At 39.0% G+C, this 19,214-nt stretch overlaps 2 protein-coding genes and 1 long non-coding RNA gene across 10 annotated transcripts; all 3 read right to left on the bottom strand.

Moving 5' to 3' along the window:
- Positions 1-675: 675 nt before the first annotated feature.
- LOC133712718 (putative pectinesterase/pectinesterase inhibitor 28) lies at positions 676-2,833 on the bottom strand. Its single transcript, XM_062138820.1, has 2 exons — positions 1,584-2,833; positions 676-1,482 (listed from the first exon to the last, which is right to left on the bottom strand). Exons 1-2 carry the CDS (start codon positions 2,605-2,607, stop codon positions 800-802), a joined length of 1,707 nt encoding a protein of 568 aa, XP_061994804.1. The 5' UTR covers positions 2,608-2,833; the 3' UTR covers positions 676-799.
- A 3,235-nt stretch (positions 2,834-6,068) lies between these two features.
- On the bottom strand, positions 6,069-10,173 carry LOC133710857 (uncharacterized). 8 transcript variants are annotated; one of them, XR_009846932.1, is made up of 6 exons: positions 9,848-10,173; positions 8,629-9,660; positions 8,113-8,186; positions 7,829-8,036; positions 7,510-7,678; positions 6,069-6,647 (listed from the first exon to the last, which is right to left on the bottom strand). It is a non-coding gene; the product is annotated as an uncharacterized LOC133710857 (long non-coding RNA). The 8 variants fall into 8 exon arrangements; XR_009846929.1 differs by having other exon boundaries at positions 9,633-9,660; XR_009846931.1 differs by having other exon boundaries at positions 6,069-6,284; positions 6,405-6,647; positions 7,829-9,660.
- Positions 10,174-13,275: 3,102 nt separating this feature from the next.
- On the bottom strand, positions 13,276-15,519 carry LOC133712204 (putative pectinesterase/pectinesterase inhibitor 28). The gene is made up of 2 exons (XM_062138321.1): positions 14,276-15,519; positions 13,276-14,174 (listed from the first exon to the last, which is right to left on the bottom strand). Exons 1-2 carry the CDS (start codon positions 15,297-15,299, stop codon positions 13,492-13,494), a joined length of 1,707 nt encoding a protein of 568 aa, XP_061994305.1. The 5' UTR covers positions 15,300-15,519; the 3' UTR covers positions 13,276-13,491.
- Between the last annotated feature and the right edge of the window lie 3,695 nt (positions 15,520-19,214).

Here is a 19,214-nt window from a genome sequence, read left to right as displayed (position 1 = left end):
TTAAAATAATTGTAATTTTGGTTCAATTAAATATTAAATAAATATATGATAAACATTCAAATTCAATTACAATAGACAACTCCTGTTTATCTACATGAATAACATCATAAGAAAATCCAGCCAAAATCTTTGAGCTATATTACCCCGAGCCAAGTGGGGCATGCATGAAAGTACGTAGTGTCAAATGCTTCTTCTATTCTTTTTTTTCTCAAAAAAATAAAAATAAAATAAAATAAAATAAAAAATAAAAACACCCAAAATCCCATGGTGTAGGTTATCACTTTATCATTAAATGATTCTGATGGAGTACAAATTGTAAGATAAATAATGAGGAAAAGGCAAATAAAAGAAATTAACATGGAATATTGAGAAGTGAAGTCACTGAAAGAACTCATGTTACTTCATTTTTTTTTTTTTGAAAGGAAACTCATGTTACTTCATTAACAATTCCCCAATGGGATAACATTTGCTATAAAATTGGAAATGTTGGAGGGAAAAAATTAGGATGGAGAAATTCTTATCATTCCTTAATTATGCTAAGGGGATGTTTCGGCCTTCCCCAAATCCAATTCAGAACTAAATGTTAAAATAGATGCTAGCTATTAACTAACAGAACTTTTTAGAGGCACTTTACTCATATCCAGTAGTTAAGCAATTAATAAACTCAGGCCATAATAACGCAATAATAATATAATTTATTTGAATTTCAAATGATATTTTTTTTTTTTTGTTACAGTGCTATTTTTTTGTTAGAATACTAGTGTTTATTTGCAGCAGGTGCTATGGATAGTTAGGTTTCTTAGACACGCATCATTCCAGCCTCATACGGCACACCGCTGGGCTTGATCCACCTATCACCAGAAAGAATTCCGCCGGGGGTGAATTCGGCGGCTTGTTCACGGGTGACCAACTTGTACCAATTCACCCTCTTGTTGGTGGCCGCACCACGTCCCCTGTTTGAGAACTCGCCGAACCAGCATGTTTCGTGGTTGGTCTTACCAGTCCACTCCATCCAACCCTCAGAGCTGATAACGTCATCGATCTCGGACTGCATCACGATGGTCCTAGAGTAGGCGTGTTGTGGCCTGCCCAAGTAGGCACCTTTGTTGTTCACATAGTCCTTCTCGCCGCTAATGGTGCAATTTTGGAGGGCGATGGCAGTAGGCTGCCGCTTGTCACTCCTTCCTTGGGAGGTGACAAAGCAGCTCTGATCTGAGTCGGGCTTCCTGATGATCAACTTGCAGTTTTGGAACACGGCGACTGCATCACCGAAGATGAAGTCGATGGTTCCCGAGATGGTGCAGTCTCGGTAGAATTGCCTGTGTGTTTGGGTGAAGAGAGTGTTTTGGTAACCGTCTATCTGGCAGTTGTAGAAGATGGACAGATCAGATTGAACACGCAGTGCCACGGCTTGGTGTCCTTTAGGTCCGGCTGTGTTCTCGAATCCTATGTCCTTAGCAATGAAGTAGTCTCCGATCACAGCTGCATGCGTCACACAAATTTAAAACATACGTTACACAATCTAATATGTTAGGTTATCGAAAAATGTAAGCATGTCACACGAATTATATAGCGACACTCACCGACAGTTGCGGTTTTGTATGTTTGGACACCATCGGCATAGTTCTTGTTACCCGTGATCTTGGTCTTGGTAGGGCCATCACCGATAAACATGACATTGGTCATATGCTTGTCAACCAACACATTCTCATCATACGTTCCCTCTTTGATGTAGATCACAAACGTTTTTTCACCACCGTTCTTGGGCATATCCTGGAGAGCCTCGTTGATGGTCTTGTAATTTTCACTTCCATCCGCAGCGACTACAACATCGGGTTTAAGGGAGCTGGGATTGGCGGTAGCGAGGTCGAGCTTGCGTCCATCAATCCATGAGGGGATGATCTTATTTGCCTTCTTTTGGTCTATAGGAGCCTCAGCCTCAGCTAAGAGACGACGTTGGGTTTTAAGGTTGCCATTTACCAAGAGGTTGCCTATTTCAGTGACCATGGCAAGTCCGTTCTTGGTGAGTTCTTGTGATTGCTTTAAGAAGCCCTGCATTTTGGTCCCGGCCTCACCCTTGGTGTCCACGAACCCATCCAAGCAAGTCTGTTCGTAGCTGATGGAGGCACTAAGCCAAACCTTAAGGTCGTCGACATATGCTTTGAGCTTGCTAACTTCGAAGGGGCCGATCTGCTCGACCGACTTCTTCAGATCATTGATGGAGAACTCTAAGAGTTCTTTGCAGTTCTGAAGGGCCTGGTTGCTCCTCGGATCCTTGGCGAGCTCTTTCAAGGTGGGGGAGTTGTTGATCACCTCTTGGATTTTGTCTATGGCGATCTGGAACCCAATCTTGATGAGCTCTTTTGGGTCGGTGACGTTGCTGGCTTTTGCAGAGAGGCTGTTTTGGCAAGTTTCCTTGTAGTCTGTTGGTTGGCAGACGGCTTCAATTGCCTTGGATGTTGTGGCTGGTTTCTTCTCGTCCTTTCCGCCTTTCTGGCTTTCGGTGACCCCAACAGCCACAGCAACCACCATGGCCACCAGAATCAACGCCGACACACCGAGGATGGCGAACTTCTTCTTCTTGGCGTGACGGTCATCTCCGCTCATGTTGACAGACTGGATAGAAGCTCTCAAAGATAAAAGGTGCGGGGTATCCTGGTGGTGAAAAAGATATAAGAGAGTTTCTTTTTTTCTTTGTTTTTGTTGTTCTTTTTTTCTTTTTCAAGTGAGTTGCTGCGTATGTAGAGCCGTTGGGGCTCTTTTTATTTGAACCTTTTTATTCAAGCAGTGCACAATAACAACTTATTGGTGCCCCGCTGATTGGAATGTTTTTGGGAATGGAGGAATTTATAGGGAAGGGAGATCTCCAAATGACAGTTATTGCAGTTATGAAACTTGAGGTGGGGAAAGTCCCTATCCAAATAAAATTAGTCGTGGTTGATTGTTTCCTAATCTGAGATCATCCAAATTAAGCTTGCTATTTTTGGAGACCCATCAATTATGATTGTTTTTCCTTAAGTCGTGGACTACCAATTGGTTGGTGATGGATTAGATCATTGGCTTTTTATTTTTGGTAAATGGATCAATAATGTCTTTGAATAGGTATTCTTTTGCGAAAGCATATTAAAGTACGAATAATTGTGACTATTTCAAATCTTCGCCAGGTATATTAAAAAGAATTCATGCTATTGTTGTAATTACGCAAGCTTAACTTAACAAGGTCTTCTTTCAAAAAAAAAAAAAAAACCAAATTATAGAATAGTCCTTGACAAATGATTATTTTGCTACTACATTCATAAAATATCAAATCATGCTCATAATTAAGGAAAAACTTTTTCACATAAGGATAAGTTGTTATGTTATTGTCATGTATCAACAACACATTTATAATTTTACTCTTCAGACATGGATAAGTAAATACTAATTATTTTCTTTAATTCAAACTCTTTTCTATTTAAATGAAGAGAGAAAAATGACATCAGACCAAAAAAAGAGAGAGAGAAACCACATCAAACACTCGTCCAGTTCTACTACTGCTTAGCTGGTACTGTTTCAAGATAGAGATAAGATGAAGGTTAGCTTTGCTACTTCTTTTGGGGATGGAGAAGAAATGATAAATTTTATCTACAGCTTGAAAATACTTTCGCTACTGCTTGAAGATCGAGACTATTGGAGGCAAGGGCGTAGTTAGGGGTGGTTGAGAAAGGTCAATTAACCCCTCTGACTTGGCTTTTTTGTTCAAGTTATGTGATGTTTCTAGTTTCACACAGCTTGTAAACCCTTCATTGACCCTTCTACATCTTTTCAAATTCTGTGACTTTTCATTATTCAATTGTTTACATTTTAGTAAACCATTCAAGTTTCAAAAGATTTAAGTCACAAACATATGAAAAAGTCATATAATTATCATTTATTGTATTACGAAACTTCAGTTCTTTTGTATACAATGGTACTAAGCTATTTCAATCATATTCTTGACTCTACTTGATAGAATTTCTAACTACGCCACTGATTTGGAGGTTAACTGCTACTGCTTCGAGATGGAGATGAGTACTTCTTTGAAAATGGAGAAGAAATGACAAACTTTTGCTACTGCTTGAAGATCGAGACAATATTGAAAGTTAGCGCTACTACTGTTTCGAGATAGAAATGAGATGAAGGTTAGCTTTGAAATTGATGATACGTCTTTGGGATGGAGAAAGACTTTTGCTATTGCTTGAGAAACATGGAAGAAACCTGTATCTTTTGGCACATTGTTCCTTGTCCTAAATTTGTTATACACAAATTTCTTCCCATGCATTTCCACGGCCAAACTGAACCTAATCATATCATGATCATCATCAAAACTACCAAAAACGGGGAAATTATCACATGGTCAAGAACTATAGTACACGTGGTGGTCCTGAGTGATATTATTGGCCCACGTGACTTGTAATTATTTCTGATTAGCCTCTTAAATTAATTTTTCTTTTCTTTTTTAACCCTCTGCATGGTCCCCATTACATTCGAGTGATATTATTGGTTGGGACCACCACATGGCAGTGCCATGTGATACTCCAGGACCACAGAATAATTCCCCCCAAAAACCAAACCGGCTCTCCTTTATACTTCAAAAGTAAAATGAGCAAACAATCTTACCTTGAGAGCATTAACAAGACCAGCACGATCCTCTGCACTAAAAGATAGAACAAAAAACCAAACAACCATTACAAAATCAACACAATTTCAGTAACAAAATGCTAGACAATTTCCAATTAAACCATAGAAAACACATTAAAGTCCATCAAATCACAATTACATTGATAGAACAGCAAACCAAATCAACCACCAGAGCTTTTGTTCAACCTAATCAAAAACTCAAATCAAGAGCATTTGCTCATTCTTTCCCAGCTTGTGCTTTTGCTCGCATTCATTTATATTTTCCACCAACCCATTCATCCAGGTAACGTTGTCGGCAATGATTCTGGTCTGAAGGCCCTCACCCAATGCTCTCTATCTAAAAGTGTCCTCCTCCACCATGCCAGTTTCTGCTTCTTGTTCGTCGACTCTGGGAGAGATTCCGACAGGAAATGACGGCCGCGGGGGAAGACGAAGAGGAGTAGCGAGAGGAAGACAGTGAAGACGACCCATTTGTCGATCCGAGTGAAATTGCATCTGGGATGGTGGAATTCAGCGTTATGGGGTTATTTTACCTACAGTGGCATAGCAGTAATTTTAACAAAAAATTGTTTGAAGAAATCTTTTTTGAGTTCCCAATCTATTAAACCTCTCTTTTTTGTTAATTTCTTTCTAACCCCCTTATAAATTTTTTAATACAATTTGACTAATTAAACCTTTGCAATTCAATTTAGATATGAGCCTTCCCTAAATCCCTCTCAAAGAGAATTTGCGAATTGGAGCTAAAAATGGCGGCATCGATCTCCTACGGCGTCTCACATGCTTAGAGTGCTCCGGCAAGCATCGTGGCCTTGGTGTCCACATGTCTCTAGTCCGAGAAGGAGATTATTAGCTTTTGTGGAATTTTCGGTTATCGAAAAAATCTAGGGTTTTCAAAACCTAATCTGTCACACCACTACAAGAAAAATGGCCTTTTGCAAGGAATTTTTTCCTTGTAAAAAACTGGAAATTCGTTGCCTTAACCCAAATGCAAGGAATATTCCTTGCATTTGGGTCCTTCAAAGAGGCTCTTGTAAAAGAGCAAATGCAACAACTTGAAAATTCCTTGCATTTAAACAATCATTTGCAAGGAATTTATCCTTGCATTTCATAATTTGAGGTCCACATTATTGCCCTTATGTTAGGAAAGTTCCTTGCATATCAGTCCTTGTATTAAAGTTTCAGTTTTCCCCAAATGCAAGGATTAATATACAAGGACAATTTCCTTGCATTTTTAATAATAATATGAATGTACAGATAATAAATAAAGGAAATTTCTTTGCATTTTCTTTTGTGGATATTTGATTTCCTTCATTAATTATTTTTAGGGTTTAAATAATAATAAAAAAGGATTAAAAAATTAAAAATAAGTTCTTCATATGTAAAGAATTACATCAAAAGTTCAAGCCACAGCCACGCCACTAACACTAATCTATAACAAGTTTAGATAAAAATATGTGCTTCATATATAATCAACTTGTTCATTTGTACATCAAAAGTTAAAGCTTCACAGCCACTAATCGATAATAAGATTAATTTAGATGTCCCATCTGTTCGAGTGAGGCAGAATGTCAAAACTCAAGTAAATCCACCGAAAGTTTCAATGTACATGCCAGTAATGTGTCAATCTGTATTCTCAAAATGGACAACGGATTTTCTTGAGTATTGCTGGATAGTAGGATAATCAAGGTAAAAAGCTATTACTGCACAAAAAGGGATATCAGACCAAAAGCCTAGCAAATGCTCACCCAAAATTCTCAAGCAAGTCTTAGAAGCTGCTGTTGGGGTGGAGGAAGTCATCTTCACTCATTTGCCTAGGATATTGCCTCAACAAACTTTCCACTTGAGCCTTCAAGTGTCCATTTTGTTCCTTCATACTATATTGGGAACTTAGCTTCCAAAGTCAGTTTGATAGAATCATGTGGAGTACCCTCAGATACGTATTGGTACAACTCCTTTATAAGGGCATTCCTCTCTGCCTCCCTCTTCTCCTATAAAAGAATAAAACTATAAGAAAAATGACTGAAGACAAATAACATGATTCAACACTTATTTGATCTGTATAAGGAATACAGGGCTAGTTTGTTTCCATTCTTATGGTCCAGCCAATATATAGAATAAATCCCAGATTGTCTTGCCTTTTGTAAGACTAAAATTAATAACACTAAGAATATAATTTGAGGCTTGATTTATAGTACAAGACAGAGCAGTTGGATAGTCAAAAGCTAGCCAAAAAGAATAGTTCAGTAATACTGCAAAATCTCAGACAAGAAAAACACATCATCCCTCCAAAAATTATCTTGTGTATTCAATCCATGACAAAACTGATTGATCGATCTGGGTACAAAAGTCAATTTCTACATTGAGTATATATCCATATATCTAAAGACGCTGCCCAGAGCTATATCATTCACCTAGCTAGTAAGAGAAATATGAATAAAAAAGAATAAACCAAAGAGATTAAGACATGATAGAAAGAGATTGGCCAAATGACTCCACAATTAAGCTATAGTAACCTACCCATAGCTCAACAACCAAAGCTTCTTGCAACTAGCCTAATCATTTTATACATGGTAGAGTAGATTTTTGAAGGCCCTAGAAGAATGGAGGGATCACCAACCAACACATTGTAATATACAGAACCTAGTGATATCCAGAACCTACACTAGCTGACTTACATATTTGTTCTTGGCAACCTCATTGATCCATTCATAATTATCATCCTTGCGTTTCACTCCCTAATTATGTATTAGCGACAACTCCTTGCCATACTCCATTAAACAAATATACATAGATATGACTAACCAGTTAAGTGTCCATTTACTTTTGAACTTCAAACTAATTTCTATTTACCTTAGAGGCCACCAAAGCATGTTGTGCATATGGTCGTGCACTGGCTTTATGGGTATGTTGTCATCCACTCCTCCTTCAGTCGAGTCTTGAACTGAGAGTAAGCAGTAGACATTTTGGAATCCGCATATGCAACAACAACTGGATCAGTCAAGTCCACCACAAAGAACACCTAATAAAAAAATTCAGTTAATATAGAGATATAAATAAGGTCTTAGATATGAACACCTGTATACATGACATATAATGTACCTCAGATTTAGGTATACTAGATCAAAATCATTAGTAAATAATCATTTAGTTACAACGAGAAAAAAATCACCTCACAACAGATCTTCTAAAATCTAGTTAGCATGAACCTCATTTAGTATAAATATCACCCGCAAATCCTCAATTCCCTTTTATCAAGCTCTTCATCAATATCAGACCATCCATAGTGACATATTGATCCAGCTCAACTTAATGACTTCACATAAATTATTTGAGGATTGTACTGGTCTTAATGGGTAAAAAAAAACCTTTGGTCTTTCCTGTAAGTGTCGGACAATAAAGCACATATGAAGATATGAGTTTGGCATAAACAAATGTAAAAAAGATATCGAATACCTTTCAAAACAAAGCAACTGAAGATCAGTGATGAGGTAGCTGAATGATCTTTAACTCAATTGTGGATTGCAAGCCTGAGAAATTCGTAAAAATAAAAAATAACAATAAATAAAACAAAGACATTATGTAAACTCTAATTCATATCAACAAAGCGAAAAACAAAATTTCTCTAATCTTGTAAGGACACCTAAAGGTACCAACACAGCAATATTATCCCTCCTATCATAATATTATTTTTCCTGATAAATTACAAGTGTTGAGATTGATTAAAGTTTGTTCTTATGCAGTTGTTTCTAGTAAGTTCAAAGTGATCAGGATTGGGTTATTTTCCCATTGTTAGCTGCCACTTCAGATGGTGACCCCTTTCAAGCTTTATGGAAAGGAATATGGAACGCAAAGGTCCCTGGCAAAGTCCAAACTTGTGTGTGGAGGGCTGCAAATAATTTACTGCCTGCTAGGGAGCGCTTGCTTACTAAAGGGTATAGTGGTGAAGTGAATTGCTTGCTATGCACTCACAGGTTAGAAGATACATCACATCTTTTTTGTAAATGTCCGCTTGCGGTTGAATTATTGTCTGCTCCTCCTTTCCATCTTCAGCATACTTTATTGCCTTCTATTGATTTCAAAGAGTGGCTTCTTGAGTGTGCCTTGACACTTAAGATGGAAGTGTTTGAGAAACTGATGATGATTCTGTGGGGTTTATGGAAGAATCGAAATAGTAGACTTTGGGAGAACATTTCTCAGACTGCCCCAAGTATTTTGTTACATGCCATGGCCTTGTTGGAAGAGTTCCAATTAGCTCGCAGTGAAACAAAAGGAACTGTCAAAGAAGCAATGCGGCACTGGAAACCAGAGCTCGGGGACAGATCAAAGCTGAATGTTGATGGGGCGTTTATGCCTGAAATGACAAGGGGAGGCGTAGGAGGTATACTCTGAAACTCACAAGGGCACTTTGTTGCTGCATTCGCACACACTATGCAACACATTGGATCAGCGAAACATGCAGAGTTATGTGCTATCCGACAGGGTTTGGACTTGGCTAAATCTATGCAACTGCAGAATGTCACCATTGAGAGTGACTGTCTAGAAGCAGTACAACAGATTCTAAGTGCAGATCATGAACTGGATGAGCATGGAGCTCTGTTAGATGATATTGTAGTCTTAATGGCTAGCATTTCGGGTTTGCAAATCTAGCATGCCTCGAGAGTTTGTAATAATGCAGCGCACAGACTTGCTGCCTTAGCTTTTGAGGCAAATCAGCATGAGGTGTGGATTCACCAACCTCCAGAATGCTTACATGATGTAATTCAGTATGATCTTAATCATGCTGCCTAATTATCAATGAAAGTCCAGCATCTTTTAGTCAAAAAAAAAAAAATACAATAGAATGAATTGGGAACAAAAGGAATGTATGTTATGCCATAGAAAGACAAAAAATGAGTTAGCACCAGAACCCTAAAACCAGTTTGTGGATATTGAAATGAACCCGCCCAGACAATAAAATCAACAGAAAAGCACACCTTTTCTAAAATCCTTGCCTTCATCTTCCTGCACACAAAATAAAGCAAATTGAAAACCTGTTCACAACCCAAAAACAGAGAAACATGATAAAAATCCCAAATTGATAAAAGAAAAGAGAACCCAGAGCACAAATATGGAAAGCGCATACATCAATTCGCAAGGAGATATGAATTATTAAAGATTAAACCTTCAAGTAGAGAGAGAGAAAGAGAACCTGAATACACGAACCATCATGTGAACTTCATCAGGGATGGATAAGATGAAGAAAGGTAGACAGAGAATTGGTGATTTTCGAAAAGGTTTGCTCTCAGATTCTGAGAGATTATCGAGAGCCCTCAGTGGATCTGGTCTTTGGAGTGTGTGAGAGGAAGCTTCTGCTTTTCACTTTTCTTCTTGACATCAACACGAGAAGCAAGGATTTAGCTCCTTGTATTTATTCACATACAAGGAATATCTTGTGTCCTTGCAATATTTGTGCATAAAAAGCAAAGAATTTTGCAATTCCTTGTATTAAGTGATTTCATTCGAGCGCTCAATGCTCCCGCCCAAAACAATGCAAGGACTCTGAAAACATGTGCAAGGAATTTATGGGTTCTAAAATATCTAGAAGCTAAGGGTGTGTCCTATAACGTTTTATGAAATTATTTTTGTAATACTGGATTGTAGAATGAAAATGGGGAATTAAACTACAAGTTTTTAATATGTAAATACATGTTCGGTACAAGTATTTCAAAACTTGAAATATCAAAAACATATCTATCATTTAAAAAAAAAAACATATCTATAGCACTCTGTTTAGTTTTTCATCAGTAATCATGAAAAATTGACTATTTTGTTTGTATTGATTATGAATCCTTTATTGGTTGATATGAGAAAAGAAACAGAGTATTGTGAAGGAGATTGAACAAGAAGAATCAAATCCCTCAAATTTGTTTATAAAATATATCATATGAAGTTGCAAGCTCTTGAATCTTTAGTTCAAAAAGATAATTCAATCAAACGTCTCAACCTTAGTTGTTAATTCCTCTTGCCCATGAGATAATCCAATTATATTGAAGCATAAAATACAGAAGCTTTCACCCTAAATCATCCGTATAAATTAGATCTGACACGTGAAAGAGAGATTTTCTAAATCCTTCATTCTTCTCTATTGCATAATTCTGCAAGTTTCAATTGATTGAAAAAAACGGGGAAGAAGAAAGTTCAAACAACATATAAAGTAGATGAGATCATGAGAAGAGATGATAAGTCTCAATGGAAATTGTGGGAAAGAAAGAGAGAAAGATCAAAAGTGAGGAGAAGAGTTTGTGGATCTATGTGCTTAAAAGTAAAAAAAATTAATCACTTTCTCTAATTGTAGGGCAAGTTGTTTTCAGGAAACAATGAAAACGTCAAAAAGTCATTTCCCATATTTATTCATAGTTCCTGAATTGTTTCCTAAAATTTATTTTCCTTGTTTTTCAAGTTTAATGCACCGAACGCAAATTCATAAATTTTTGAATTCATAAAACAAAAAACAGTATCGCAAAATGATACCGAACGGGCCCTAAATGTAAAGAAATTGGATATTCCTTGTATATACTTTTAAACAATACAAGGAACGGTAAAATTCCTTGTGTAACCATACTAAATACAAGGAATTTTAAGTCTTTGCATATAAACCCCTTGCAAAAGCTAAAATTTCTTATAGTGCACCCTGACTTGGGAAGTGACTAATGACCAGAACTATCCACTGGTTCATTCAACCACCACAGGTAAATTCCTTGGGATTCTAATCCCTGCTCTGATACCATTTCGTCACACCCTGACCTAGGAAGTGACTAATGAATAATCAAGTAAATTATACACCCATATTACTTGAATTGATTATCTTAACTGACTCGGACCATAATATTTTCAGGTCACCATGTTTTTCGAAATTAACAAACAACATTTCTTTAGTTTTTTCTTTGCCCCGGTTATGCCCAATATCTCTCGAATTAAGGCCATCGAGAACACCCTGAACAAGCGGACAACCTCAGATTAAGGCCACCGAGGACACCCCGTACTAAGCGGATTCCTAATTGGGTTTTGGGTCTTTCACCCTAGGGAGGCACAATCCCTACTTAATTATCCGCTCGAATCAACGAGCCCCAATCAGGTTTAGGGTCTTTCACCCAAGGGAACTCGATCCCTCCTTAATTATATCCCGGGCCTAACCGGATTTAAGTTCATTAGTATTCACAAAAATTCTTTCCATTTCAATTTCATTTCAACTCTCCGAACCTGTTAACATAACAACAATCCTATTTGTATTTATAAAATCATTCTGCAAATGAACCCATACATGAAAATTGTATAATTGTAAGCATAAGGAAAAATACAGACCTTACTAGCCATTAAAATAGAATTGGGTAAACACAAGCAATTACCCAATTCTAATTCTGCAATCGGAGGAGAAGCATAGGCTATGCGTCTCTAATTTCATCGGATCACGCCTGAACAGATCATCACCTCACCCCTTTTGGGAAGGTTCGATCTCTTCCTTTTCTTGTTTAACCCGAGATGATAAAAGACATGCATAGAGGTGGATTACAGTGGAGCAAGACGAGAGACCGAAAGAGAGAAGAACACGAGATTCATGTCTCTCTCTCTCTCTCTCTCTCGTTTTTTCTTCTTCTTTTTTTTCCCTTCCCCCCAATTCTTTACAAAATAAAAGAGATAAAGGGGGAATGTGTCGGTTGCGAAAGAGACAAAGAAGTTGAGAAAATTTCTTGGTTTTTCTCCGTATTCTATACCTTTCTCGACTCTTCCCTAGAACCTCCTCTTTCTCTAATCTTCCCCTCTCCTCTAGATGCTTCGTTCCTATCCCCTTATTTTTTTGTCGGCAAACATATAGTCTCCCATTTTGCTATTTGTTTCATTTACACTATTTATTTATTTATTACTATTATATTGAAACTAAGTCGATTTTTTTATAAAAAAAATTCCCAACTAAATTCGAAATTCAAGAACTTTCTTGAAAGCTATATTATATTTCCTAAAAAAAATCCGGGTTATCACATAATCGGAGATCACCACCATGGATTTTCTGTTCTCGTACTCGCCTATGGAGGTTGTGATGCTGAGCTTGGTCCAGTTCAGCATCCTCAACCCTGACGAGATCGTAATTCTCCTTTCAATTTTTCTTGTTTTCCTTTTCCTCGATTCTCTTTTTGGTAAAAGGAAACCGGAGATTTTGAAATTTATTTGTGCTCTGCTTGAGTGGAGAGAGTACGTAGTTGTAATTAGTAATTGGAGGAAGCCTTAGGGTTTCGGAAGCATTTGTATGTGTTTTGTGTGCATAGGCAAATGTCAGTCCTAGAGGTCGAAGATGGCTGTTTAATGCTGAATGAGATGCCGGTGAGAGATACCTTAAGTGATCCTTGGCTCGATCCGATTGACAGGCACAATAGGTGTAAGACTTTTGCCACCACCGGGACTAGAGATTTCAAGAGTTACGCCAACTCCACCAATGTCCCCAACCTCCAATTCTTGTTTTACTTGAACGATTGCAACGGCAGAGCAGGTACGTACAGTGTCAGCAGGTCAAGGATGTCAATGTGTATGACAATGCCTATGCATTTGGGTTTGACTCAGAATTGATGGCCGAGGCTTCCAAGCTCTGGCATGTTTGGGCTTATACATTTTTTTTTTCAATTTCATCGTTGCACAATGATATACCCTTGTTTTGTTGTTCGGCTTCACTCTTCTTCATCTGAAGAGAGAGATGGATCTTTGATAACAATGAGGTAGTTTGTATTTTGTCTACAATGTAACTTTAGTTTTTATAGAGTTTAGGTGTCTATTTGCAGCAGGTGCTATGGATAGTTAGGTTTCTTAGACACGCATCATTCCAGCCTCATACGGCACACCGCTGGGCTTGATCCACCTATCACCAGAAAGAATTCCGCCGGGGGTGAATTCGGCGGCTTGTTCACGGGTGACCAACTTGTACCAATTCACCCTCTTGTTGGTGGCCGCACCACGTCCCCTGTTTGAGAACTCGCCGAACCAGCATGTTTCGTGGTTGGTCTTACCAGTCCACTCCATCCAACCCTCAGAGCTGATAACGTCATCGATCTCGGACTGCATCACGATGGTCCTAGAGTAGGCGTGTTGTGGCCTGCCCAAGTAGGCACCTTTGTTGTTCACATAGTCCTTCTCGCCGCTAATGGTGCAATTTTGGAGGGCGATGGCAGTAGGCTGCCGCTTGTCACTCCTTCCTTGGGAGGTGACAAAGCAGCTCTGATCTGAGTCGGGCTTCCTGATGATCAACTTGCAGTTTTGGAACACGGCGACTGCATCACCGAAGATGAAGTCGATGGTTCCCGAGATGGTGCAGTCTCGGTAGAATTGCCTGTGTGTTTGGGTGAAGAGAGTGTTTTGGTAACCGTCTATCTGGCAGTTGTAGAAGATGGACAGATCAGATTGAACACGCAGTGCCACGGCTTGGTGTCCTTTAGGTCCGGCTGTGTTCTCGAATCCTATGTCCTTAGCAATGAAGTAGTCTCCGATCACAGCTGCATGCGTCACACAAATTTAAAACATACGTTACACAATCTAATATGTTAGGTTATCGAAAAATGTAAGCATGTCACACGAATTATATAGCGACACTCACCGACAGTTGCGGTTTTGTATGTTTGGACACCATCGGCATAGTTCTTGTTACCCGTGATCTTGGTCTTGGTAGGGCCATCACCGATAAACATGACATTGGTCATATGCTTGTCAACCAACACATTCTCATCATACGTTCCCTCTTTGATGTAGATCACAAACGTTTTTTCACCACCGTTCTTGGGCATATCCTGGAGAGCCTCGTTGATGGTCTTGTAATTTTCACTTCCATCCGCAGCGACTACAACATCGGGTTTAAGGGAGCTGGGATTGGCGGTAGCGAGGTCGAGCTTGCGTCCATCAATCCATGAGGGGATGATCTTATTTGCCTTCTTTTGGTCTATAGGAGCCTCAGCCTCAGCTAAGAGACGACGTTGGGTTTTAAGGTTGCCATTTACCAAGAGGTTGCCTATTTCAGTGACCATGGCAAGTCCGTTCTTGGTGAGTTCTTGTGATTGCTTTAAGAAGCCCTGCATTTTGGTCCCGGCCTCACCCTTGGTGTCCACGAACCCATCCAAGCAAGTCTGTTCGTAGCTGATGGAGGCACTAAGCCAAACCTTAAGGTCGTCGACATATGCTTTGAGCTTGCTAACTTCGAAGGGGCCGATCTGCTCGACCGACTTCTTCAGATCATTGATGGAGAACTCTAAGAGTTCTTTGCAGTTCTGAAGGGCCTGGTTGCTCCTCGGATCCTTGGCGAGCTCTTTCAAGGTGGGGGAGTTGTTGATCACCTCTTGGATTTTGTCTATGGCGATCTGGAACCCAATCTTGATGAGCTCTTTTGGGTCGGTGACGTTGCTGGCTTTTGCAGAGAGGCTGTTTTGGCAAGTTTCCTTGTAGTCTGTTGGTTGGCAGACGGCTTCAATTGCCTTGGATGTTGTGGCTGGTTTCTTCTCGTCCTTTCCGCCTTTCTGGCTTTCGGTGACCCCAACAGCCACAGCAACCACCATGGCCACCAGAATCAACGCCGACACACCGAGGATGGCGAACTTCTTCTTCTTGGCGTGACGGTCATCTCCGCTCATGTTGACAGACTGGATAGAAGCTCTCAAAGATAAAAGGTGCGGGGTATCCTGGTGGTGAAAAAGATATAAGAGAGTTTCTTTTTTTCTTTGTTTTTGTTGTTCTTTTTTTCTTTTTCAAGTGAGTTGCTGCGTATGTAGAGCCGTTGGGGCTCTTTTTATTCGAACCTTTTTATTCAAGCAGTGCACAATAACAACTTATTGGTGCCCCGCTGATTGGAATGTTTTTGCGAATGGAGGAATTTATAGGGAAGGGAGATCTCCAAATGACAGTTATTACAGTTATGAAACTTGAGGTGGGGAAAGTCCCTATCCAAATAAAATTAGTCGTGGTTGATTGTTTCCTAAACTGAGATCATCCAAATTAAGCTTGCTATTTTTGGAGACCCATCAATTATGATTGTTTTTCCTTAAGTCGTGGACTACCAATTGGTTGGTGATGGATTAGATCATTGGCTTTTTATTTTTGGTAAATGGATCAATAATGTCTTTGAATAGGTATTGTTTTGCGAAAGCATATTAAAGTATGAATAATTGTGACTATTTCAAATCTTCGCCAGGTATATTAAAAAGAATTCATGCTATTGTTTTTTTTTTTTTAATCAAATGACGAGTTCTCATTATAGTCTCAAGCTAGAGCAGTACATTACATACCTTTCCACTGCCTTGAATACAGAGGGCAAATAAGAAAACGTGGTATATATATCTAGTACCACTCATTAACGAACTCCCATGCTCACTTATTACAAGCAAGCCTATCAACTATGAAACTAGAAGCATAGCAAATAGGCAAAGTCCCAAACAAAGAAAAGACTCTAAATTATCTCCTTGCCCTTGATGCTAGGGCTAGGAGGTTTTGTCAAGAAGACCAAGCTTGCCTCTTGTGCATCAGCTATCTTCTTTGATTAGGTGGCTTCTTTTTCTTCGATCCAAGAGGCCGACCTTTCTTCTTCTTTGGTTCAGTGTTGGTATTTTCCAACTCAGCCTTAGACACTAGGATGCTGCCTGGAGCTTCTATCAATCCCAATGATCGAGCAGTGAACTTGGAGATGAATTCTGGCATTCGAAGCTTCTTTGCAGGCGGTTCAGTAAGTTGGGAACAAGCAAACAACTCAGGTAAGATGACCTTCAATATTTTTGGAGACTGAAAATCAGAGGGTTGTCGTTCTCTTTTAGCTGGAACAACATCAATGACGGGGACCAAAGCCAACGATGCCTCCTTACTAGACGAAGACCTACCATCTAAACTCCTCAAAATAATAGGCTTTCGGGTTCCATGCTCAGTGGGATGAAAGAGAGAACGAGCAATAGAAGGCAGTATATAGGAGTCTGAAGTCTATGAAATTTGAACAAACCATTCTCAAACTGACTTTGGACAAAACCAAACGACGGGCTCTTAATCTCCAATCTTCTAGGTGTCAACATCTCCGTATTGAGAGATTTTCCACTGTTAGCTGCTGAGCACACGCCATTTCCATGGTAAATCAAGTCACAGTAGTTGCACTTACCCATCAAATTTTCGAAGAAGAAAGAGATTTCTTCCTCAACTCCCGACGCAAGCCTTACCATTTTCTTCAGAAAGAAGGGTTTCGAGAGATCATGAGAAACCCTACCCCGGATCTTTCCTGTGTTGTCAAAAAGCTTGTCATCCAATTCGATGACCTTCCCAGCAATGGCAGCAATAGCCCTGATGGTATCCTTATCCTCAAAGAGAGGAGGCACATCAGTAATCCGAACCTAAAAGAACAAAGCATTCAGCGGGACTGATTGGGGTGGAGCAATCCCGTCATATTCCTGCATCACGATCGGTGCTTGGTTGAACCTCCAAGGACCGCCGCGTAAAACCTTGTTACGGTCTCGTTGCAGATCAAAGGCCAACACAAAACGATTCTCCCCCCGCTCTTGAATCTTGAAATCTCTTTCAAGGACCCAAACCCGACGAAGGAAACGCCGGAGGTCTTGCAACGGCGCAGGTTTTGCAGCAAGCGGTCTGGCCAGCAAGTAGGATTGCATGCCACGACACGTTGTCGTATTGGTTGATCGAGAGAGGTCCACGACCTCGTTGGTTGCTAGGGCGAGCGAGGCCGCGAAGGAGGCAGTGACGTCGTCCATGGTTGGAGGGGCAGTAGTGCGTTGAGTTTGGGCAGAAGCCTTGGTCGGACGCTTAGGGTTTCTGGCATCCATGCGGCGCTTAGGGTTTTGGTTGAAATGTTGAGTGTTCAAGTAACTATTCATGCTATTGTTGTAATTACGCAAGCTTAACTTAACAAGGTCTTCTTTCAAAAAAAAAAAAAAAAAAGCAAATTATAGAATAGTCCTTGACAAATGATTATTTTGCTACTACATTCATAAAATATCAAATCATGCTCATAATTAAGGAAAATCTTTTTCACATAAGGATAAGTTGTTATGTTGTTGTCATGTATCAACAACACATTTATAATTTTACTCTTCAGACATGGATAAGTAAATACTAATTATTTTCTTTAATTCAAACTCTTTTCTATTTAAATGAAGAGAGAAAAATGACATCAGACCAAAAAAAGAGAGAGAGAAACCACATCAGACACTCGTCCAGTTCTATTACTGCTTAGCTGGTACTGTTTCAAGATAGAGATAAGATGAAGGTTAGCTTTGCTACTTCTTTTGGGGATGGAGAAGAAATGATAAATTTTTGCTACAGCTTGAAAATACTTTCGCTACTGCTTGAAGATCGAGACTATTGGAGGCAAGGGCGTAGCTAGGGGTGGTTGAGAAAGGTCAATTAACCTGACTTAGCTTTTTTGTTCAAGTTATGTGATGTTTCTAGTTTCACACAGCTTGTAAACCCTTCATTGACCCTTCTACATCTTTTCAAATTTTGTGACTTTTCATTATTCATTTGTTTACATTTCAGTAAACCATTCAAGTTTCAAAAGATTTAAGTCACAAACATATGAAAAAGTCATATAACTATCATTTATTGTACTACGAAACTTCAGTTCTTTTGTATACAATGGTACTAAGCTATTTCAATCATATTCTTGACTCTACTTGATATAATTTCTAACTACGCCACTGATTTGGAGGTTAACTGCTACTGCTTCGAGATGGAGATGAGTACTTCTTTGAAAATGGAGAAGAAATAACAAACTTTTGCTACTGCTTGAAGATCGAGACAATATTGAAAGTTAGCGCTACTACTGTTTCGAGATAGAAATGAGGTGAAGGTTAGGTTTGAAATTGATGATACGTCTTTGGGATGGAGAAAGACTTTTGCTATTGCTTGAGAAACATGGAAGAAACCTGTATCTTTTAGCACATTGTTCCTTGTCCTAAATTTGTTATACACAAATTTCTTCCCATGCATTTCCAATGCCAAACTGAACCTAATGATATCATGATCATCATCAAAACTACCAAAAACGGGAAAATTATCACATGGTCCAGAACTATAGTACACGTGGTGGTCCCGAGTGATATTATTGGCCCACGTGACTCGTAATTATTTATGATTAGCCTCTTAAATTAATTTTTCTTTTCTTTTTTAACCCTCTGCATGGTCCCCATTATATTCGAGTGATATTATTGGTTGGGACCACCATATGGTAGTGCCACGTGGTACTCCAGGACCACAGAATAATTCCCCCCAAAAACCAAACCGGCTCTCCTTTATACTTCAAAAGTAAAATGAGCAAACAATCTTACCTTGAGAGCATTAACAAGACCAGCACGATCCTCTGCACTAAAAGATAGAACAAAAAACCAAACAACCATTACAAAATCAACACAATTTCAGTAACAAAATGCTAGACAATTTCCAATTAAACCATAGAAAACACATTAAAGTCCATCAAATCACAATTACATTGATAGAACAGCAAACCAAATCAACCACCAGAGCTTTTGTTCAACCTAATCAAAATCTAAAATCAAGAG

This window comes from Rosa rugosa, chromosome 5 (genome assembly GCF_958449725.1).
Source record: "Rosa rugosa chromosome 5, drRosRugo1.1, whole genome shotgun sequence".
Lineage (NCBI taxonomy): Eukaryota > Viridiplantae > Streptophyta > Magnoliopsida > Rosales > Rosaceae > Rosa > Rosa rugosa.
This window is presented reverse-complemented; position numbering and strand designations above follow the sequence as displayed.

What these genes read in the sequence shown, in the direction of transcription:
- LOC133712718 (XM_062138820.1), bottom strand. Translation starts at nt 2,607, where the DNA reads ATGAGCGGAGATGACCGTCACGCCAAGAAGAAGAAGTTCGCCATCCTC. An exon ending in ATACAAAACCGCAACTGTCG is followed by an intron (nt 1,483 to 1,583) that starts GTGAGTGTCGCT and finishes TGACGCATGCAG; the next exon opens with CTGTGATCGGAGACTACTTC.
- LOC133712204 (XM_062138321.1), bottom strand. Translation starts at nt 15,299, where the DNA reads ATGAGCGGAGATGACCGTCACGCCAAGAAGAAGAAGTTCGCCATCCTC. An exon ending in ATACAAAACCGCAACTGTCG is followed by an intron (nt 14,175 to 14,275) that starts GTGAGTGTCGCT and finishes TGACGCATGCAG; the next exon opens with CTGTGATCGGAGACTACTTC.